The 19,882-nt window shown below is 35.0% G+C and overlaps 1 protein-coding gene across 1 annotated transcript; it reads left to right on the top strand.

The window, feature by feature from the left end:
• The first annotated feature begins 367 nt into the window (after window positions 1-367).
• On the top strand, window positions 368-8,528 carry LOC110782168 (protein ACCELERATED CELL DEATH 6). The gene is made up of 7 exons (XM_021986285.2): window positions 368-1,183; window positions 2,832-3,395; window positions 4,380-4,928; window positions 5,579-6,093; window positions 6,611-7,123; window positions 7,919-7,975; window positions 8,175-8,528. Exons 1-7 carry the CDS (start codon window positions 520-522, stop codon window positions 8,211-8,213), a joined length of 2,901 nt encoding a protein of 966 aa, XP_021841977.2. The 5' UTR covers window positions 368-519; the 3' UTR covers window positions 8,214-8,528.
• The last annotated feature ends 11,354 nt before the right edge of the window (window positions 8,529-19,882 follow it).

Genomic DNA, 19,882 nt, shown 5'->3' with positions numbered 1-19,882 from the left:
CGGAATACTTGACCTGTTTTCCTTATCGGGCCATCCCTTAATACTTGATCTGTTTCTAAAAATGGAAATATTCTAACAATATTATATTATTTCTCACTCCACCCCTATTAACCCACCTATCCCCTATTTCATACAAAAAATAATTAAAAATTCAACCTCTACTCTCCCCCAACCCCACCTCTTCATCCACCTCCCATTAACTACATTAAAATAATACCCCACTGTCAACTACTACCTATTAAATTAAATAAGTCAATTCAAGTCCCTTAAACTTTGTCCCGATTAAACCGGATCGAGTATTCCGAGACGGAAGGAGTAATATTTTCGCAGCAACTTCGTAAGTACGTGCCGCCTTTCCCAAAGTCAATGCGTGGGAGAAAAATATATGAATGTATAAGTTTTGTAACATAGTAACATCATAATTAGTGAGTAGTGACTAGTGAGCGCTGAACTCTGTTGACCCCAAACCAAGAAAAATCTTCAATTCTACTACCAGAACTTGATTCATCTCCATTCTCCATGATTATAGACTGGGAGTTAAAGCAATTAGCAAACAGAGGAGATGTGAAGCTTTTCAGAAAATTCCTGTCTATTAAAGCTACCCACTACTTTCTCGCCTCCGATCGTGAAGGCAACATCTTCCACAACGCCACCCGTAGTGTTTCAAGTATACCATTCCTCAGAGAAGCTATCCATAGATTGCCAACTCGAGAGTTACAAATCCTCCTTTCTCACCAGGAAAGTTTCAGGGATTGGAACCCTCTTCATTTAGCTGCAATCTGGGGAAATCTTGAGATGATTCAGCTAATGCTGAGTGTGTATATAAAACAGTCATCGTCGTCATCGCCATCTCCATCTCCATTGCCATCTTCTTCTTCTGGTGTTCATGTTGTGGTACAGTATCCTCCAGGAGGAAAACCATGGTTAGCACGTGCTAAAGATGGGAGAACTCCCCTGCATTTGTTCCTTGAATATAATGAAGAGGAATGTGGGTTGGAAATACTGTTTATGGATATGAAATTGTTGTCTTCTGTGGTTGACAATCATGGGAATAGCCCTCTGTTTCTTGCAGTATCAAATGGGTTCAACAAATTCGCTCTCAATATCTTGCGCTCCGACTTCGGTTACAGTGTTAGTGGCCGCGATGGTTTCAATCCGTTTCATGTTTCCTCTAAATGCTCAAGTGAGTTTTTCGGATTTTTATTAAGTTTGAAATGTATGCTCTTTTATCTTTCAATTGCATTAAGTTAATTGCAGGAAAGATGGTTGTGGGACGGCCCGAGTCGAGTTTTGGTCCGAGTACGGGCTTTGGGCTTAAATGGGTCGGGTCTAAGCCACACCCACTATTCGCCGTATCGGGCTGAAAAGTTTAAAACAGAATCAGGCTCACATGCTGTCGGGTTGGTCTGTCGTGTCTAAGCATAATTTTACTAAATTTATCATGCTTTGTCGTGTCGGGATGAGACGTGTTGTGCCTTGTCGTGCTTTTTCCAAAAAAATTCAGCACTTGCCCCGCCCACAGGCTATAGGACCGGGCCAAGTCGGACCGTAGTGCCTAAGCCTAATTTTACTATATTTAGTGTGTTTTGTCGTGGCGAGTCGAGTCGAGTCGCGTCATGCTTTTCTCAACAAAATGCAGCACTGGCCCGACCCACGATATCATGCTAGTGTCGAATCGGGCTTTTTTCATGCCATCGGGCCAGTCCACAACCATCTTTAACGGTTATTTTGAGAGTTGAATGCGCATCATGTGTACTACTACGTACGTATAATATATGTGTGTCCATTACCAAAGATGAAAGATTCAACCCCGTATATAGCATTCTCAAATTCTTATTTATAAGTGGTGTACAATAAATATTGTACAACAAATTAAAAGTTACCCTTATGTACGTAAAAGTTATGTATTTTTTAGTGATAAAAGTTTTCATTTTATTTCTTCATAATCACTAATAATGTATAAAATTAATCAATTAACCCTTTAAAAGGTTTATCTATCAACTTTTTATAATAATATAAAAGTTAATTAAAACTATGTTAAAGTTACAAAAAATTGGTTAAAAGTTATCCTGGTGTACAATAAATTTATTGTACACCTTGTGCGCGCAAAACTTTTTATATAACATTTTCTCTTTACGGGGTATCTTATAATTTACTATCAACACTTACCAAATTGATCTTAAACTCAGAAAGTAGTAATAACAAGTACGGTAACTAATATTTTTTTTTTGGTGTTAGCACCCGGTTCACCATTAGGGTTAATCCGGATTTGGGTGAGTTTTTGGTGGATATATTACAGTCCCCTCCCAATTGTTGTTGCGAGGGATCGAACAAGGGTTCTCCCTACCAAGTTCAGCCCCAATCACCACTGAACCAACAACAATTGGTCAGCTTCAATCATCACTAATAAAAATTGAATTGATGTTAAACTCAGAAAGTAGTAATAACAGAACGAAAATGATAAAGGTCGCAACATGCGACCTTTAAGCCGTATCACAATGATGACATGGCATGTTTATGTGTCATGATTTAAATTGGAAACTAAAATATTTAACTTATATAACCTATTATATATGTTACAAAAATAGGTAGGAAAATCTTAATATTCTAATTTGTTTCCTTCTTTATGTCGACAACCTTATTTACATATTTTTATAGTAAAAATATTGTATTTGTAGTAAAAATATTCTGATGACGCATAGCCTACATGACACCTATATGTGCCAATTAAACTGCGACACATAAGATTGCGACAATTTTTAGTTGTCGCAACTTGTGACCTTTATCATCATCCATAACAGAAAACTAATAAAAATTACATGTGATTACAGAAGAAGTATGGAGTTTGCTACACAAGAAGCACCCAGAACTCCTGCACGTAGTTGGTGCAAACGGGACCTCAGTGCTCCATGAATGGGCAAAGGAAGGAAAACTACGACCTCTCATATTACTACAACAGGTTGACGACACTAACAGTTTAAAGTCATTAAACTTGTTAAGAAACATTGATGGTGATAATCCTCTTCTTGTTGCGGTAAAAAATGACAACCAAGAGTTTGCATTTTGCCTTGTGGAAAATTCTAGAGTTTCAGATATCCCAATATGGAGATACGAAAACAAACACGAAATTACAGCTCTTGATGTGGCGCTAGAAAAAGGTTGGGAACGTCTTGTTTTACATTTCATTTCAAAGGATTCTTGGAATTATAAAGAGCCTGTTAGTCGTTGGCAGAGACGGCTCTTAATCGCTGTCCAAAAGCAAATGGGTCAAGTAGTTAACAAGATTTGCAACGCTGCTCTGGAGTTGATTGCTGCTCAAAACTTTTCACAATCATCCACTACTGTTGAAAACTTCGATGGCCAGGCTATCTTCTACATCATGACACATTGCACAGGTAAAAAAATCCAAATCGTAATTTAACACTGTCTTTAGAAATCAAGTTAACTCGGAAATGTGAAGAAAAGTAACAATATGTTGAAAAGTACGACCTGATCAAGACGAGCCCGGCCCGCCCGAAATTTTTACGGATTTGGGCAGAATTTTCCTGCCCGATTTCCGGGTCCGGCCCGCAAATTTATTTTTTTGGCCGGGTTTGGAAAACACAAAAATACACTTTTTAGTTATAAATTTGGTCCGGCCCGAAAATGGTCCGAAAAGCCCGGTATTTTAGGCCTGTAAATAGCGGGTTTGGACACAATTTTTTGACCCAAATCTTGGCCCGGCCCGACATGGCAGGCTGATTTTTATGCATAAGCCCAGCCCGGCCTGCCGTTTGATCATGTCTAAAATAGGCAAAAAATAACTAGTTGATTTCTAAAACATGCAAAAAATAACTAGTTGATTTCCACATATTTCCACACATTTCCTTTTCCTCACTATTCTATTTAAATTGCCAAACAAGCTAAAATTAAGGAATTCTCCTATTTTCACAATTTCACACACTTTTCCTCGTTAAACTAGAGTTCCCAACTCACTGTTACAATATTGTATGCAAGAATGTACCTATATAAGCAACTACTATATCCGTTTCAAAATGATCTTCACACTTTCCGTTGCCGTTTCATAATGTTCTTTAAACTTTGCTTTATTCTATTTTTGGACATAAAAATTTACCACCTTTCTCTTCTTACCCCCACAACATTTATAATTTTCCACTCATTTCCCCTTATTTTTTTCAATTTTTTCTTACACACACCCACCTTTTTACACATTTCTCTTATTTTATCCATATTTTATTATATTCAATCAACTTTTCCATTTCCGTCTTAATATTTTTGTGCAAATAATAACCGTAAAAAATAAAAATATTTACGAAACGAAGGTAGTAACTTTATTGCAAGAAGTCTAATAACAATATAATTTTCATTTGTGATTGCAGAAGAAGTATGGAGGCTGTTGTACAAGAAACATCCAGAAATCGTACATGTAACGGGTGAAAATGGAACTTCAATGCTCCATGAGTGGGCAAAAAAAGGCGAACTATGGCCAATTTTATTGCTAGAAGAGGTTGACATCAACTCTCTCCAAAAATTAAGCCTTATAGCAAACGACGATGGTGATATCCCTCTACATATTGCTGTTCACAATGACAACGAAGCTTTTGCATTATGCCTTGTGAAAAAATGTAGGATAAGAGATTCACCTCAATGGCAATTCCAAAATAGAGAGGGAATTACTCCTTTTGACATGGCTCTGCATCATCATTTTGAAAATTTGGTGTTGCATTTTATATCAAAGGATTCTTGGATTTATAAAGAGCGTAATGGTAGAGGGGAAAGTCGACTCTTCATCGCTGTTGAAAAAGGAATGGATCAAGTTGTGCAGAAGATTTGCAGATATGTTTCTGCAGACTCTACACAATCAGTTATTGTTCCTACTGAGAATCACGATGGCCGAACCATCTTTTACGTTCTGTCGAGTTGCAGAGGTAAGAATCTATTCGACTAAAGTATATATCTCTGCTTTTTTAAAAACAGATGGTATTATTATAAGTTGTTTGATATAACTTGGGAAAAGAATCATTTGTAACGAATAAGATTAGCAGGTCCGGTCCAACGTAAGGGAGGCCTGTGCTAAATATCAAAATTAGGGCCCTCAATTCAAAGGCCTCATCTATTTTTTTTTTCTATTGACTAATAGAGATGAAAAATTTAATGTGAGATTAGAAGGGGACATATAATTCACGCGGGCATTGCAAATCATCCATAATTCATAAAGGTTTTTTTTTTTATACAACTGGCTGTTTTTTCACATTTTGAAGCCCCTTTAAATATTGGGCTTTGTGTTGTGTCCCATGTTGGACATGGTTATGGCCAGGCCTAAAGATTAAGAGAGTTATTAACAAATTCTGGTAATGGTAATTTTTAAGAAAGGGATTGTGTTACCACACTTCTCATACCAAACAATAGGAATGCAAATAGTTAAGTGCTCTCATCTCCATCACTTAAAAATACTACGAAAATGATAAAGGCCGTAACATGCGACATTTAAGCCGTGTCACAATGATGACATGACATGCTTATGTGTCACAATGATGACATCACCCTATCTTTTAACTTGTGTATGTATGCAATGCAGAGACGACTGCTAAGTTGTTGCTAAAGACGTTTCCATATTTGATCAATAAGCCTGACCAGAACGGAAAAAGGCCGATCGACATAGCGTCCGAATACGGTGCCGGGTGGCTAACCAAGTTGTTGATAACAGAAGACCCTTCGTCAGTAGCAATTTCTCCAAATGTATGGATTGGATTATGCAGAAGAGGCCACTTAGAATCTATTGAAGCCTTCATAACATGTTATGACGATTTTAGACAACTCTGTATCGAACAAGAAGACTCACCCTTACACCGTATCAAGCTGACTACTTACCAAGAATATGAGAAATTTCTAGCAATTCCACTGATTTGGGAGATGAAAAACAGACGTGATTATGATGGTAAAACGCCTTTGCATCGAGCACTCGAACGTGAAGATATACTGTTTGCAGAATTACTACTCCACAAAGGCGTTAATCGTAGTATTAGGGACAAAAGACATAAAACCCCTGCCACAAAACTGCTAGCAGAGCTATGTGACCATTATTACGAATGGGTACGTACGCCTACTTCTTTTTAACTTCTACTCCCTCCGAATTTATTTAAAACATACGGGTACTCTCTCTGTGTTTTTAAAAGAGATATATACTTTTCTTAAACGGCCGTATTTTATGAAGAAATACACATTTTTCTTTTTCTTTTTGACATGTTTTGATCCCCACTTCCAATTATATTACTCCATCCGTATTTATTTAAGGGATTCACCTGCTTTTTCCGGCCGTATTTATTTAAGAGATATACTTGCCATTTTTAGTAACTTATTAACCCCACCATCTAATTAAATAATACATCTAATTTACCCAATGACCCACCATCCTATTAAACAAATAATTTCAGAAACTCATCCCACCTTACACCACCTTAAAATGACATGTTCCCCACTTTTTTACTCATTAAAATATCTACTCAACCCACTTGTTTATTATTTTATTTCATTCAATTCTTTTTCTTAATACTCGTACCGACCAAGTGTATATTTTAAATAAATACGAAATTCGTTGATTTATTTATAGGAAGAGATGGCTCAACGGGTGGGGATTAATCCACGGCTACGAAATTTGGGATCATCAGCAGGAGAAATGCGAACTACATTATCGGTAGTGGCCGCTTTACTTGCAACCCTTACATTCGCAGCAGCATTCACCGTCCCTGGTGGCTTTGACCAAAGTAGCGGAGAAATCATTCTAGTAAGAAAAGCGTCGTTTTTGGTATTCATACTTGCAGACACATATGCAATGTGTTGTGCCATGTTCGTGTTGTTTTGCCTCATATGGTCTATGAATTGTGATCAAGATGAGTCACAACTACTAATTGATCGAAGCGTGTTAGTACTAATCCAATCTTTTTATGGAACATTAATGGCGTTTATGACTGGAGTTTACACTGTCGTACACCACAAATCATTGTGGGCTGCCATTATTATCTGTGTTATGTGCTCACTCGTTGGGATTTCAACTAATAGGAGCATTTTGTTCAGAGTTCTTGATAAATTGGACAGGAAAGATGAAGCTCGGTCAAAGAACAAGGCAAGTTTAGATATCATTACCTCCGTTTTATAATGTTCTTTAAAAGTTACTATTTGAACAAATATTTTATTAAGGTGGGTAAATGTAATAAAATATGGATAAAGTAAGTGATGGAGTATAAAAAGGTGTGTGAATGTAAGAAAAATAAACAAATTAATAAAAGAAAGTGAGTGGAAACTAGAAAGCGATGAATGTTGTGGGGGTAAAAAAGATGGGAAATTTTGTGAAACACTACCTTTAAGTTTGGTGGTTTTGTGAATTGCTACCTTATAAAAACTTTTTTTAATTTAACTACCTTATAAGTTTGGTTTGTTTGACTAACACTACCATTTGACGTCTTTCGTTAATGTTTTCCGTCGTGTATTTCTTCTATTCTTTTAAATATCTCTGTTCATTTGTCATTTTGTGCATTTGCCATATTAAATAACCGTTGTAGTGGAGTCCAAAGACGTAAAACATTAACAAAAAACGGCAAATGGTAGTGTTAGTCAAACAAACCAAACTTATAAGGTAGTAAAATATAATTTCCTTTTTAAAAGGTAGCAATTCACAAAACCACCAAACTTAAAGGTAGTGTTTCACTAAATTTCCAAAAGGATGAGATAGTAAAGTTTCACGCCAATAATAGAATAAATCACAAAGTAAAGAACATTATAAAACGAACTAAAACGAAAAACGTAAAGATTATTTTGAAATGGAGGTAGACAGATACTCCGTAGTATAAGTTTTTCACATGTTGAAATTAAAATTTCATCTCTAATCTGTAGATCATGTTTCATGGATTCACTTTTGCAGATATGGGAACAAGTGGAAAATAAGCTCACACAACGAAAAGGATTTTTCTATAACAGGGTATGAGTTGTTTTTTTTCTGTATGTTGAAGTATTATACTTTTGCTTGCCTACCTTTTTATGCTGTTTTAGCATTGCAAGATTTGCAACCATTTTATTTTCATGACATTCAATTGATATTTGATAATCATGAGATATATTTGCTCGATCATTCCGTGTATACATACACTTATGCCAAGCTTTACTTTATTTCATTTCAGGGAAACTCGGACAGAGGTGATCCTCTTGCAATTGTGTAAATCGTGGAGATTATATAAAGAATCCTAGTGTTATTAGGATATATAGTTAGTTGTATCGTTTTGTACAATATAAAGTATTGTGTACATGGTTATTTCTTAGGGAAGTCTTAATTTATACTAGGTATACCATTGAAATGGTATACTAATATTCTGCATTTTTATTTAGTATCAAATCACATATTTTGGTACAAGAAAAGTAATTGTATTTTCTCATGTGATACCAAACAATATAGTTTGGTAACGTGGTTTTATTTTTGTTTGGTTCTAAACAACATGGTTTGGTACTAACAAGTCAAATATAAATGTTATTTTTCGTGGGCCAGACTCAATTTATTACATGAACTTACCATTTAACCCTTAATATACCAACTAAAGTTACTATTTTGTCCTTAGTATACCATTTTAATGGTATACCTAGTATAGATTCAGAAAACCTCTACTTCTTAGGTTTATCTATTTAAATATTTTTTTTATCTATAAAAGGTCATTCAATTTCTTCACACATTCAAGGTGATGTGTTCTACCGTACTAAAATTCATATCGTGTCAAACAACCTCGGGTTAGCAGGGTAAATATTTTGAGAGTATTAACTTTAATAGATATTTTTATTTATAGTTGATAAATGATCGGTTTATTAGTCTAGGTTTTGTAAGGATCTTTAACGATCTAGTAGTAGTGTTGTAAGTTAGAACTTTTCTTTTATGTAAATTACGCCTATGTCAAAAAAAAATTAAAATAAATAATTGTCTAAAGGCAAATATTGATAATATTATAGGACAAAGCAAGTATTTAAATAAAGGTAAGTAGGTAACTAAAGCCAAAAATAATTTCCTCAGTTTTTCCTATAACTGCATCATTTGAGGTTTCACACTTGTATATGAATACACAAGTTTAACTAACAATATCTGTTATTATACATTTTTTTAAAATATAATAATGTGATATTTTGAACGCAATTTAGAAGGTGGACTATAGTGGATAGTGAACATGATGTATATCAACTAGACCTGTCAAACGGGTCGGTCGGGTCGGGTTGTAAAAAATTATTTTCGGGTTCGGGTTAGATCGGGTCGGTCACTTTCGGGTTCGGGTTTACAAATGCTTGTTCAAGACCCAGAACTTTCGGGTTCGGGTCGACCCAACGGGTTGAGAGATTTTAAAACGCGCATTATATTTTCATTAATTTAGGTGATAAATATACAAAATATGGGCACAAATTAACAAATTTTCCTACATAAGTTTATATTTAGTCAAATTCAACCGTAAAATGGCGTATAATTCAAATTAAAATCATATTACACACAATAATAGTAAAAAACAGCGTGTTTATTATGCTTAAATTTTCTCATAATCGCATTTATTACTATAAATACAACGATTTTCATTCGGTTGGGTCCAAAACGGGTTCGGTCGGGTTTTGACCCATTACTTTTCGGGTTGCTCGGGTTCGGATAAAATCGGGTTACGGGTCGCAAAATCTTGTTCAGGACCCAGTATTTTCGGGTCGGGTTCGGATCGGTTTTCGGGTCGGGTCGATTTTTGACAGGTCTAATATCAACCAATAACAAGACAAAATAGAGAAATGACAAGTATTAAAGGATAAAACATAAAGACAATATGATGTTTGTATGTGAAAAATGACGTTTTTATATCTCTAATACTTCCTCCATTCTTATTTATACGACATGTTTCGGTGTTGAAGTGGATGGAACAATGGGCTTCGAATGAAGGCCCTTTTGTGTGTTGAAGATCTTGCTAGCTTGAATGTGTCGTGTCCGAATTCACCTGCACAATAGACAAGTTACTAGCCTTGGGGGTGTTTCCGAGGAAAGCCCTCCGATGCCTAAGTAAGAACGATGCTCGGATTCTAGAGAGAAGGTCTCTAGAAGAGTAGTCGTAAGGCGAAAAATTGGACGTACCTTGGTATGTGAGCCCTAACGGCTTATTTATAGTGTTTGTACAATAAATGCCCTTACGTCACTTATTGCAAGTGGGCCTTGGGCCTTGGTTGGCGGCTGAATAGCCTTTTTGGAATGTAGTGGGTTTGATGTTGTTGTTGTGAGCCCTTGGGCTTTGGACTTAATGGCCCAATTGGTATTCAATTGGGAGCCCAAACAACATGCCCCCCAGACCCGGCCCATTTTAAATTAAATGGGTGGGTTTCCAGCTGTCAGAAGTCCAAAGGTTCCCTCTCTTTTTTCAAAAAGAGGTTATTTTTGCATTGATGACAAGTGTTGGGACTTATTGTGAGTAGTGAGGAAGTGTAACTGCGCTAGTGTGACTAATCATTGTTGTGGTGCGACAAGTGTTATTTTTGATCTGTATTTGGTTTGTTTATATACTAGCCTAATTCGTGTGTGTTGGGAGTATTGATACTACTGGCCTAATTTTCTTGTGCTGGTAATAAAGTTTTGGCGATGATGAATTGATGATGTGGGTCGTACGCAAGAACTAATAGGTGATAAATCTTGATGATGTTTCGGTTCTCCATGTGTCGTAAGACATGAACGGTTTTTCACATGTCGTAAGATAAGAATTGTTCACTATGTGTCTGGTGACTACAAGATTTGATTAGTTAGTTTCGGTGCTCATGCAAGAGTGTACCTGCAAAAGCGTGTTGTTCGTGTGCAGAAGTGTAACTGCGCTAGTGTGACTAATCATTGTTGTGGTGCGCAAATTTATCTCGAACAAGAAGTGTACCCGTTCGTTTAGGTTTGTGCAACGTCTAGCAGGAGTGTACATGTGAGCTTTTTTGGTCGGTGTGAGTGCGTTAGTAAACAACAACAAAGCAAGAGACTAAGAGTGTACTTACCTCTTCGATTTTTGTGCGCAAAGTTAGTAATCAAGGAGTGTATTTGTTCGTTGGTTTTTTACGGAATCTAAATCAGGAGTTTACCTGTGTTTGTGTTGGTGCTCGGCGTGTCCTAGTATCGCCAAAGTCGTCACCAATTATTGCGGAGTGTACCGCAGCAAAGGAGCAGGAGTGTACTTGTTTATCTCAACATCAGATTGATAGTTTCGGTCATCATGATTTTACACTTCAATCGTACTGTTCGTGTTACTGCCGTTACGATTGCGGGAGAGTGTTAGAGTTATGGTACATCTAGGGTTCTTATGTTTAGAAAACTGGAGTTGTGATAGTTTAGGAATATAATAGAGTCCTGAGCATAATAGAGTTATGTTATGATTTCCTATATAAACCAATGATGTAACTAAGTTATGATCAAACTGTTGAGTTATATTATCGTTAATCAATATTATCCTTTGTGATTTAACATTTATCATCATCAAAGAAGAGGAAAACCCCACATAACTTAGTAAAAAACCTAATGACGAGTCCAAAAGAACAGCCTAATGTACGTCAAATCATTAACCGCCAAAATTAGTTTATACAAGTCCTACACTACTCGACTAACAAGGAACCCAACTAGAAGTACAATATGCATATGCGGATGATGAACTTTGCAATTGAGTCGTCATGCTCTCTCAAAGCACGTATCAAAGATAGCCATATAATAAACTAGAAAAATGAGCTCAAATCACCTTACTACAAAAGGGAAATAACAGTAACTTTTTAAGATGTCTAACTTCATACATCCAACCTTCTCGACACTTCTCATTTCATTTTACTCGATAACTCAGGTTGGCATTTAAAATTTAACTGTAATATAAAGTGGTTCAACACGGCAACAATCAACCGAAATTGTTAATAAAAAATATCGAAGGCCTACAAAAATGCTCCACGACAGGGTAAAATAGGTATCAATTAAACTGAAATAGAACAAGCATCAAATATCCCTTATAGACAATAAATCGAAACCACCAAAGAAAACAAATGCAAGGCAAAAGATCATTCAAGGAAAAAGTAAACTCATAGTATTAGTGATTCCCATAACCAATTTATATAGTTTCGAATATACCATATTATATTGTATTGGGATGACGAAGATTATAGATTAATAGAAATACGATTGGAAATAATTTGTGGAAGAGGCGTATATGTGATTGTAAAGTACATCCTCCATAGAGGAGACCAACTTAACACCATTATTTATTAAACAATCATGCATGCATAATGCATTACCATAAGCATCAAATATGCATATTAGTTTAAAAGTTTGGATTTGATATAAAAATGAAAAGGAGAATAAAAAACCTTTAATTCCTTTATAATTATCTATCAATCTTCTCAACTCAGCAGCGCATGTTATCCAACTCGATCGCTCCTTGCAATTTGGAGAGGATTGTTGACTCAGCCCGGATCCTTGGGATAAATCTATTAAGTTTACCTACAAAACAAGGAAATAGATTTGTAAATAATAAATTATCATAACAAATATCAAAATCAAATAGAAAATAGTATAGAGATTTTACAATTTCCCAAATAATTCAAATTGTGCTTTCCTCTGACATTTGATCTCCTTGCTTCTCTCACTACTTCTGACTCCATAAGGAAGAGTGTAATATGTTGCTTAATCATTCACTAATCTTCTACCTTGTTCGCACCAAAATTTAGGATATTAGTTAAGTTATTTTTTTTTTTCTCGAGCAGTTCTAGTTGAACCTAATTGGTAAGTGTTTGCCAACAAAGTCGGAATTGATCAATTGCATCATCGTGCAGAGATCGCTGCGTCATCGTGCAGAGATCGTTTAACAAACTCGAAAATTGGACGAAAGCGAATTGCTTCAGCGAGATGGACATCAATACAATGAAACGCCAACTGGTTCTCATAGTCATTTCTTTCATGCAATAAATACAAATTAAGAGCGTAAAATTGTTTCTAATCCACCTTCTTTCCCCGGATTCTGATATTTTTTCCTTATTAGTTTTCCTCTTTCTTGATAAGACACGTTAACCACCATTGGAAAATCTTTCGGTAATAATTTGATTCTCATGCGATTATTCCAGGAAGCACTGTTATCCAGAGACTAAGTAGAAAAGTAAGCGTTTTCTATCCCCCCAACAAAATCAGTGGTTACATTATTACCTAAACTAGTTTTAATACTCCGTAAATATTATTAATACTTTTAACAATTTGATAATATTTCGTAAATGAATTTTTTATATACCAATAGATTTGATTTTTATTAGACATATAATAAATAAAAATTAAGTTGCGTTATAATTTGATTTATAATTCAACTGCAATTCAAAACTATATAATGAAATGTTTGATTTTTTTTTTTATACTTGATATGTTTAAAAATAACGACGTAGAAAAAATATTAAATGTATATAAAACACAATTACTTCACATTGACCAATTAAGCAAGGTGTACGTTATACTACGTACGTACAATAAAAACTTTTTTTATTTTCAATATGTTCACTTTTATCGGAGAAAATTAAAAAGAAATTATGTTTACGAAAAATAAGTTAATTTTAAGAAACATAAAAGATATTACCTGATATATCTAAATTATTAGGGGTGAAAAGGTGTACGTTATACGATGTACGTACAATAATTTTTATTTTTATTTTTAATATTTTCATTTTTCCGGAGATAATTAAAAAGAAATTATGTTTATAAAAAATAAATTAAGTTTAAGAAACATAAAAGCTATTAACTGATATATTTAAATTATTAGGGGTTAAAAGGTGTACGTTATAATATGTACGTACAATATAGAATTTTTTATTTTCAATATTTTCATTTTTTCCGGGGAAAATTAAAAAGAAATTATGTTTATAAAAAATAAATTAAGTTTAAGAAAGATAAAAGCTACTAACTGATATATATATCTTAATTATTAAGTGTTAAAAGGTGTACTTTATACTATGTACATACAATAAAAACTTTTTTATTTTCAATATTTTCATTTTTTCGGGGAAAATTAAAAAGAAATTATGTTTATGAAAAATATTAACTTTAAGAAACATAAAAGCTACAACCTGATATATTTAAATTATTAGGGGTTAAAAGGTGTACGTTATACTATGTACGTACAATGTGGGGAAATATGGTGCTTAACGTTTGCCAACTAGTATTGTAGATATCGTAAATACCGAGGGGGAGCAACAAATATATCCAACTCCTTTCCCCAAGTTCTCATATTTTTTCCTATCCAGTTTTCCTTTTTCTCAGTAAGCCACGTTGACCGTCACTGTAGGAAATCCTTTTATAAATAACTTGGTTCCATGACAATTCTTCCAGGAAACCCCGTTATCTAGATAGTAAGCAGAGAAATAACCATTTTCTCTCTTCACAGCAAATTCAGTTGTAACATCAATACCTGAATAATGTCCAACTATACTGATTTTCAAAGCAGGATTATTTGGGTCTCGGTAGGTGGTGGGATTTTTATTCAAGGTTACAACCCCTTTCGATACATCATCCGTAAATCTATCTCTCTAATATTAACGGCCCTTTAACATTACGATCGAGATTCAGAATGAACTCATCTTCCGGACGTAAATCCAGGATGTTAAATTTGTTGTTTACCCAGAAAAAAAAATCAAAAGGGAAATACAAAGAGCTGTAGAAATTAAAATGAAAGTAAAATATCAAAAAAAAAAAAAAAGGTAAAAGACTACATACTCAACATTGTCGGGTTTGACCTCAACTCGGTACTCCACCTTCTTCCTGGGCGGCATTGAACTGAAACTATGGTGGAAAAAGAAAAAAAAAAAATCTCCGGCGTGGTGTATGTGAAAAAGGAAAGTGGTAAAATGTTTTGATTTCTACCGGTTTATGTGAAAAAAAAAAGTGGTAAAAGGTTTTGATTTCTACTGGTTTATGTGAAAAAGGAAAGTGGTAAACCTTTTTTTTTTTTTTACCTTATCTTCTTATCTTATCTGTAACCTTTACAAAGTGAAATTATTACTGTAGCTTTTTTACAAGAGTCATCAAACGACGCGTTTTTATTTTACAAAGTGTAGGCCAATACTTTATTTTTCTCCCCCACCCTTTCAATTAGACTTGGCAAAATTGACCCGGACTCAAAACATCGACCTGATTGATCTGATCTACAACCCAAAATTGATCTAAAATGACGATCCGAAATTAACCCAAAAACCAAATACACCCAACCCGAAATCGAAACCGACCCGGAAGTGATCTAACCTGAAATGACCCTATACCCGAACGACTCGAACCGAAATACCCGAACCGATCTTCACCCGAAACCGAATTAACCCGAACCGATAATGACTGTAAACTTTAAATAAACCCGAACCAAAGATCCAAAAATCGATCGGAACAGAAGAGCAACTCGAATTTACCCATTAATTTTAAATACAATTATTTTAGATTTTCATATTATTATTATTATTATTTTATGTGTTATAGTAAAATACTTTGATAATATTATGTTAGTGACCATCAAATCTAAAGAGAAATAACCTAATCAAAACTCGAAACCTGACAAATGTAATCCGACCCAAAAAACTCGAGCTGACCCGAAAAACCTGATCCAATATGAACCGATCTTATACGAACCGATCCGATATGGACCCGAATTTCTGACCTGAACTAGACCCGACCTAATTAATTAAAATTGAACCCTAAACCTTAATGGACTCGATCCATACCCGAAACCGACCAGAAAGAAAAATAACCCCAAATGACCCGACCCGACTAGACCCAATCCGAATCCGATTCAAACGATCCGTTACAAGGTCTACTGAGTTTCAACTACACTCTGCTCGTCTCTCTCTCTCTTCCTTCGCACCTTCACCTTCACCCTTCACCTATCACCTGGTTTTTTTCCGTCCTCATTGTTCACCAATTTTTGCGGAGACGACTTCCATTTTTGTTCATTATCACGCGTCAGATCTTTCTCTCTCCTCAGGTATTTTTTTAATTCTTTTTAGCGAAGGATTAAACATCAATCTTACTTTCTTAATCATTGATTTCAATTGATTAAAATTTACTGCATTTATCTTTCATTTTCATTAGTCCAATTAATGGATTATGTATGCTATTTCAGAGATTATGAAACCATTTGTTAAGGGTCTTCTTTGATTGGTTGATTTCAATGTGGAAATGCGTGAGTCGGGTTTCTGGGTATGGGTTTATGAAATTGGAGAATAATTAAATTTTTGTGACAGATTATGGGGAGATGGAGATGCAGTATGAGTAATAACAGAAGTAGTTATGGATTCTATTTGTTCTTGTTCAATTTCCCAGCTACTTATAAGTACCACCAACAATTGATGTGGAAATTCATGGTGGGTTATGGGATTTATTATTGCACTTTAGCTGTTTGATGAAATGTTTCAGAAAAGAACCCAACATGATTCTTCTTCTACTTCTGGTTTTGATAAGGGAAATTGAGAGGGTTTTCACATTGCTGATGAAAAGTACTCTTTTAGAAAGTAAAATTTTGTTTGTTTTGGGTTTTTGGTTGTGTTTGTTTTGATGGTGAATTTGCTTGTTTTGGTGTTTTCTAGGGTGGAATTGGGGAGTGGGTTTAGATTAAACATCAATCTTAGTTTCTTAATCATTGATTTCAATTGATTAAAATTTACTGCATTTGTTTTTCATTTTCATTAGTCCAATTAATGGATTATGTATGCTATTTCAGAGATTAAGAAACTGTTTGTTAGGTATCTTGGTTATTTGATTGGCTGATTTCAATGTGGAAATGCGTGAGTCGGGTTTCTGGGTTATGGGTTTCTGAACTTGGAATAATCGTTGATTTTTACCTGAAAATGGTCATTTTTTGCAACTTAGGATATTTATGGTTTTAGGGGGTATTTCAGTTGGGGTTTTGTTAGGTTTTAATGGTTTGACGCTGTAGCAAACTAGCAGCATATAAAAGGGCAACAAGTGTTTCTTTTCATCAGCTCAAATCAAAAGAACAAACACGGGAGCTTCTGGGATCATCTAAAAGGAGTAGATACCTACCCTCCACCCCCAACACCAGGGACAGTTAGACACTGAGAATAGAACTATTTATCGGATGTATTAGCATATTGATGGTTTGCTAGCTGTTGGAAATGTCCAGAACTGGATATTAGAGGTGATGAAATGTTATGGTAGGGAAGTCCATGAGCCATTATCTCATAAATTAGCAAAAATTGGAGTATCAGTTACTGAATATGAAGTGTCATTTAGGGATTCTGAATGATTATATGTAGTTCTAATCATGCAATCCAACTCACAAGTCACAAGTTAACTGTAGCACCTAATAACACCTATTTTCATAGAGAATTGTTAATAATTTGGGTTTCAGGCATTTATGCTTTGTAAAGTTGAATTCATGTTTGCAAAATGACAATGTCATGTTGCTTTTGAATTTATGAGGTTACAGTGTTCTGCTCTGCTGAATGATCATTTTAAAAGTGCAGGGGGTGTGCCACGTGGTTTGAAAGTAAAGCTTAGCAATCTAATGATTCAGCTCAGGAAAAATTGCGACCATCCAGATCTCTTGGAATCTGCTTTTGATGGATCATGTGAGTACCTAGGATGGCCAAATCTGGAAATCTGCTACTTTGTTTCTCTTCTTTTGTGATTTTGGTTTTCTCCTTGTGGCAGACTTCTATCCTCCTGTAGAACAAATAGTTGCACAATGTGGAAAATTCCAGTTGCTGGACAGGTTGTTAACTAAACTCTTCGCCCGAAAGCACAAGGCAAGTATTTGAAAAAGTTTAAGTTGTATAGTCATACCTTACTGATGATGCATGCTTTTGGCTTCAAGCTTTCTCTAATCGAATAGTTAATTACTACCAGGTTCTGATACTCTCGGTGGACCAAATATTTGGCTTATATTTTGATTCTCCATAATTATCTATGATAACTATTGAAATTATACTTTCCAAATACTTTAATCAAATTGTTATATACGGAGTAGTTTTTAATGCTGACATCAATTATTTTATATGTATAACCATCTCATGAGACCTACTCTTATTTTATAGGAAAATATTAAAGTTGACTGACGAGTGCGTAGCACACGGCGGTTCAACTAGTCTATTAAAAAGAAATGCATATTAATGTCATAGTACAGCTGTGTCTATCACAACTTTTATAAAATAAAAAGTTCCGCGCGATTCGAACGCAAGCTATTTCCAACCATAAGTCATTCTCTACCACTGTGCCAACAACAACTCATTTGTAACTTTACTTAATATGTATATATAGGAATTTAGGGGGCCTTTTTTTTTGGGGGGCCTCTGCAGTTGCCCCGCTCGCGCACACCGCCCACGCGCCGCCTCTGGGTACTTCTGCTAGCATTTTATTGGCTAATGTTTTCACAGTAATTTATGAGCATTAGTGCAATATAATATTGGTTTTGTGTTCTAGTTCAATCACCAAGTAGGGAGGCATGGATGCTTAAACATAAAAACTTTAGAATAACAATGAAATGCGAAGGAGACTAGTGCTAATGCGATAATGACTTGCCAATTTTAGATACTATAGAAAGGAACTCGAATTGTTGTCTCAATTTCAAGATATACGACAAATTTTAAGCGAAAGCTAAAAGACTTTGAGACATTAATTTGTCTCCCACGTTCTGAATTTCTTGGATTTTTAGGTTTTTGTGATCTTTTTGTTCTAGATCTTTGAATTTAGGTCGGCTGGCAATGAAATTGTTTGATGTTCGTCTTTTCTCTAATTTATGTTCTTCATGGTTGTTCTTCGGTTGTGATTAATTTTGTGTCTTAATTTGTGTACCTTTTAGGTTTTCTATCCTAAAACCCAAAGGCGATTAATTGTGTCGTGGTTAGGAAACTAGAGGGAGATTAACTAATGCTCAGAGAGTGTATTTTTGGTCATTCAAAGTCTTTTCTCTATCATAGTATCCCATCTACATCACACCGCCTGTTGTTTCTTCTTTTACTCCAACAAAAATTTAATTTGGTATTTTCTGAATTTTGTGAGATTGTAGGAATTTTGTCAGTTGTACACAGGCCTCCATTATTCTTAGAGGTCTATACAGTCTTGCTCTAGGTTGCCAAAAGCATTGAACATACTTAAGGCATTGCACTATAAGAAAAACCATTTATTGCAACAAGATTTTACAACGACAAAAATTCTGTCGTTACAAAAAACTTTTTACAACGACATCGTAATCTACGTTGTTAATACTGTAGGATAAATTTAAATTTTCATTTCCCTCTCCTTATGCACAACGCGGACACTTTCTAAAATTTGACTTTTACTTTTTTGCAACAACACTATTGTTATGAAAAATAATTAAAATGAATACCAACGATAAGTTTTGTTGTGAACGACTTTTCGTTGGTAAACATTGATGGAAAATTAGGAAAAGAAAACTTTAGTCCCTTTTTGGCAAGTTTTTGGGTTCGATGGGGGTTTTATGGATATGTATGTTAGCTCTTGGAGCTTTGTTAGTTTTGCCCTTGCGTAGCAAGGTTTTTTCCTTGTACATTTTTGTGACATATTAATATAATTTTCGTCGGCTTGGGTTAAAAAAAAAAAAACTTTAGTCATAACTCATAACTAGACCTGTCAAACGGGTCGGTCGGGTCGAGTTGTAAAAAATTATTTTCGGGTTCGGGTTGAATCGGGTCGGTCATTTTCGGGTTCGGGTTTACAAATGCTTGTTCAAGACCCAGAACTTTCGGGTTCGGGTCGACCCAACGGGTTGAGAGATTTTAAAACGCGCATTATATTTTCATTAATTTAGGTGATATATATACAAAGTATTAGCAGAAATTAACAAATTTTCCTACACAAGTTTATATTTAGTCAAATTCAACT

Source organism: Spinacia oleracea, chromosome 2 (assembly GCF_020520425.1).
Source record: "Spinacia oleracea cultivar Varoflay chromosome 2, BTI_SOV_V1, whole genome shotgun sequence".
Taxonomy (NCBI): domain Eukaryota; kingdom Viridiplantae; phylum Streptophyta; class Magnoliopsida; order Caryophyllales; family Amaranthaceae; genus Spinacia; species Spinacia oleracea.
Note: the sequence above shows the minus strand (reverse complement) of the source record. Positions and strands in the feature narration are given on the sequence as shown.

Excerpts from the sequence above, each read along its gene's own strand:
- LOC110782168 (XM_021986285.2), top strand. The coding sequence starts at position 520 with ATGATTATAGACTGGGAGTTAAAGCAATTAGCAAACAGAGGAGATGTG. Across the intron at positions 1,184-2,831 it reads TGTTTCCTCTAAATGCTCAA|AAGAAGTATGGAGTTTGCTA; the intron begins GTGAGTTTTTCG and ends ATGTGATTACAG. Across the intron at positions 6,094-6,610 it reads GTGACCATTATTACGAATGG|GAAGAGATGGCTCAACGGGT; the intron begins GTACGTACGCCT and ends ATTTATTTATAG.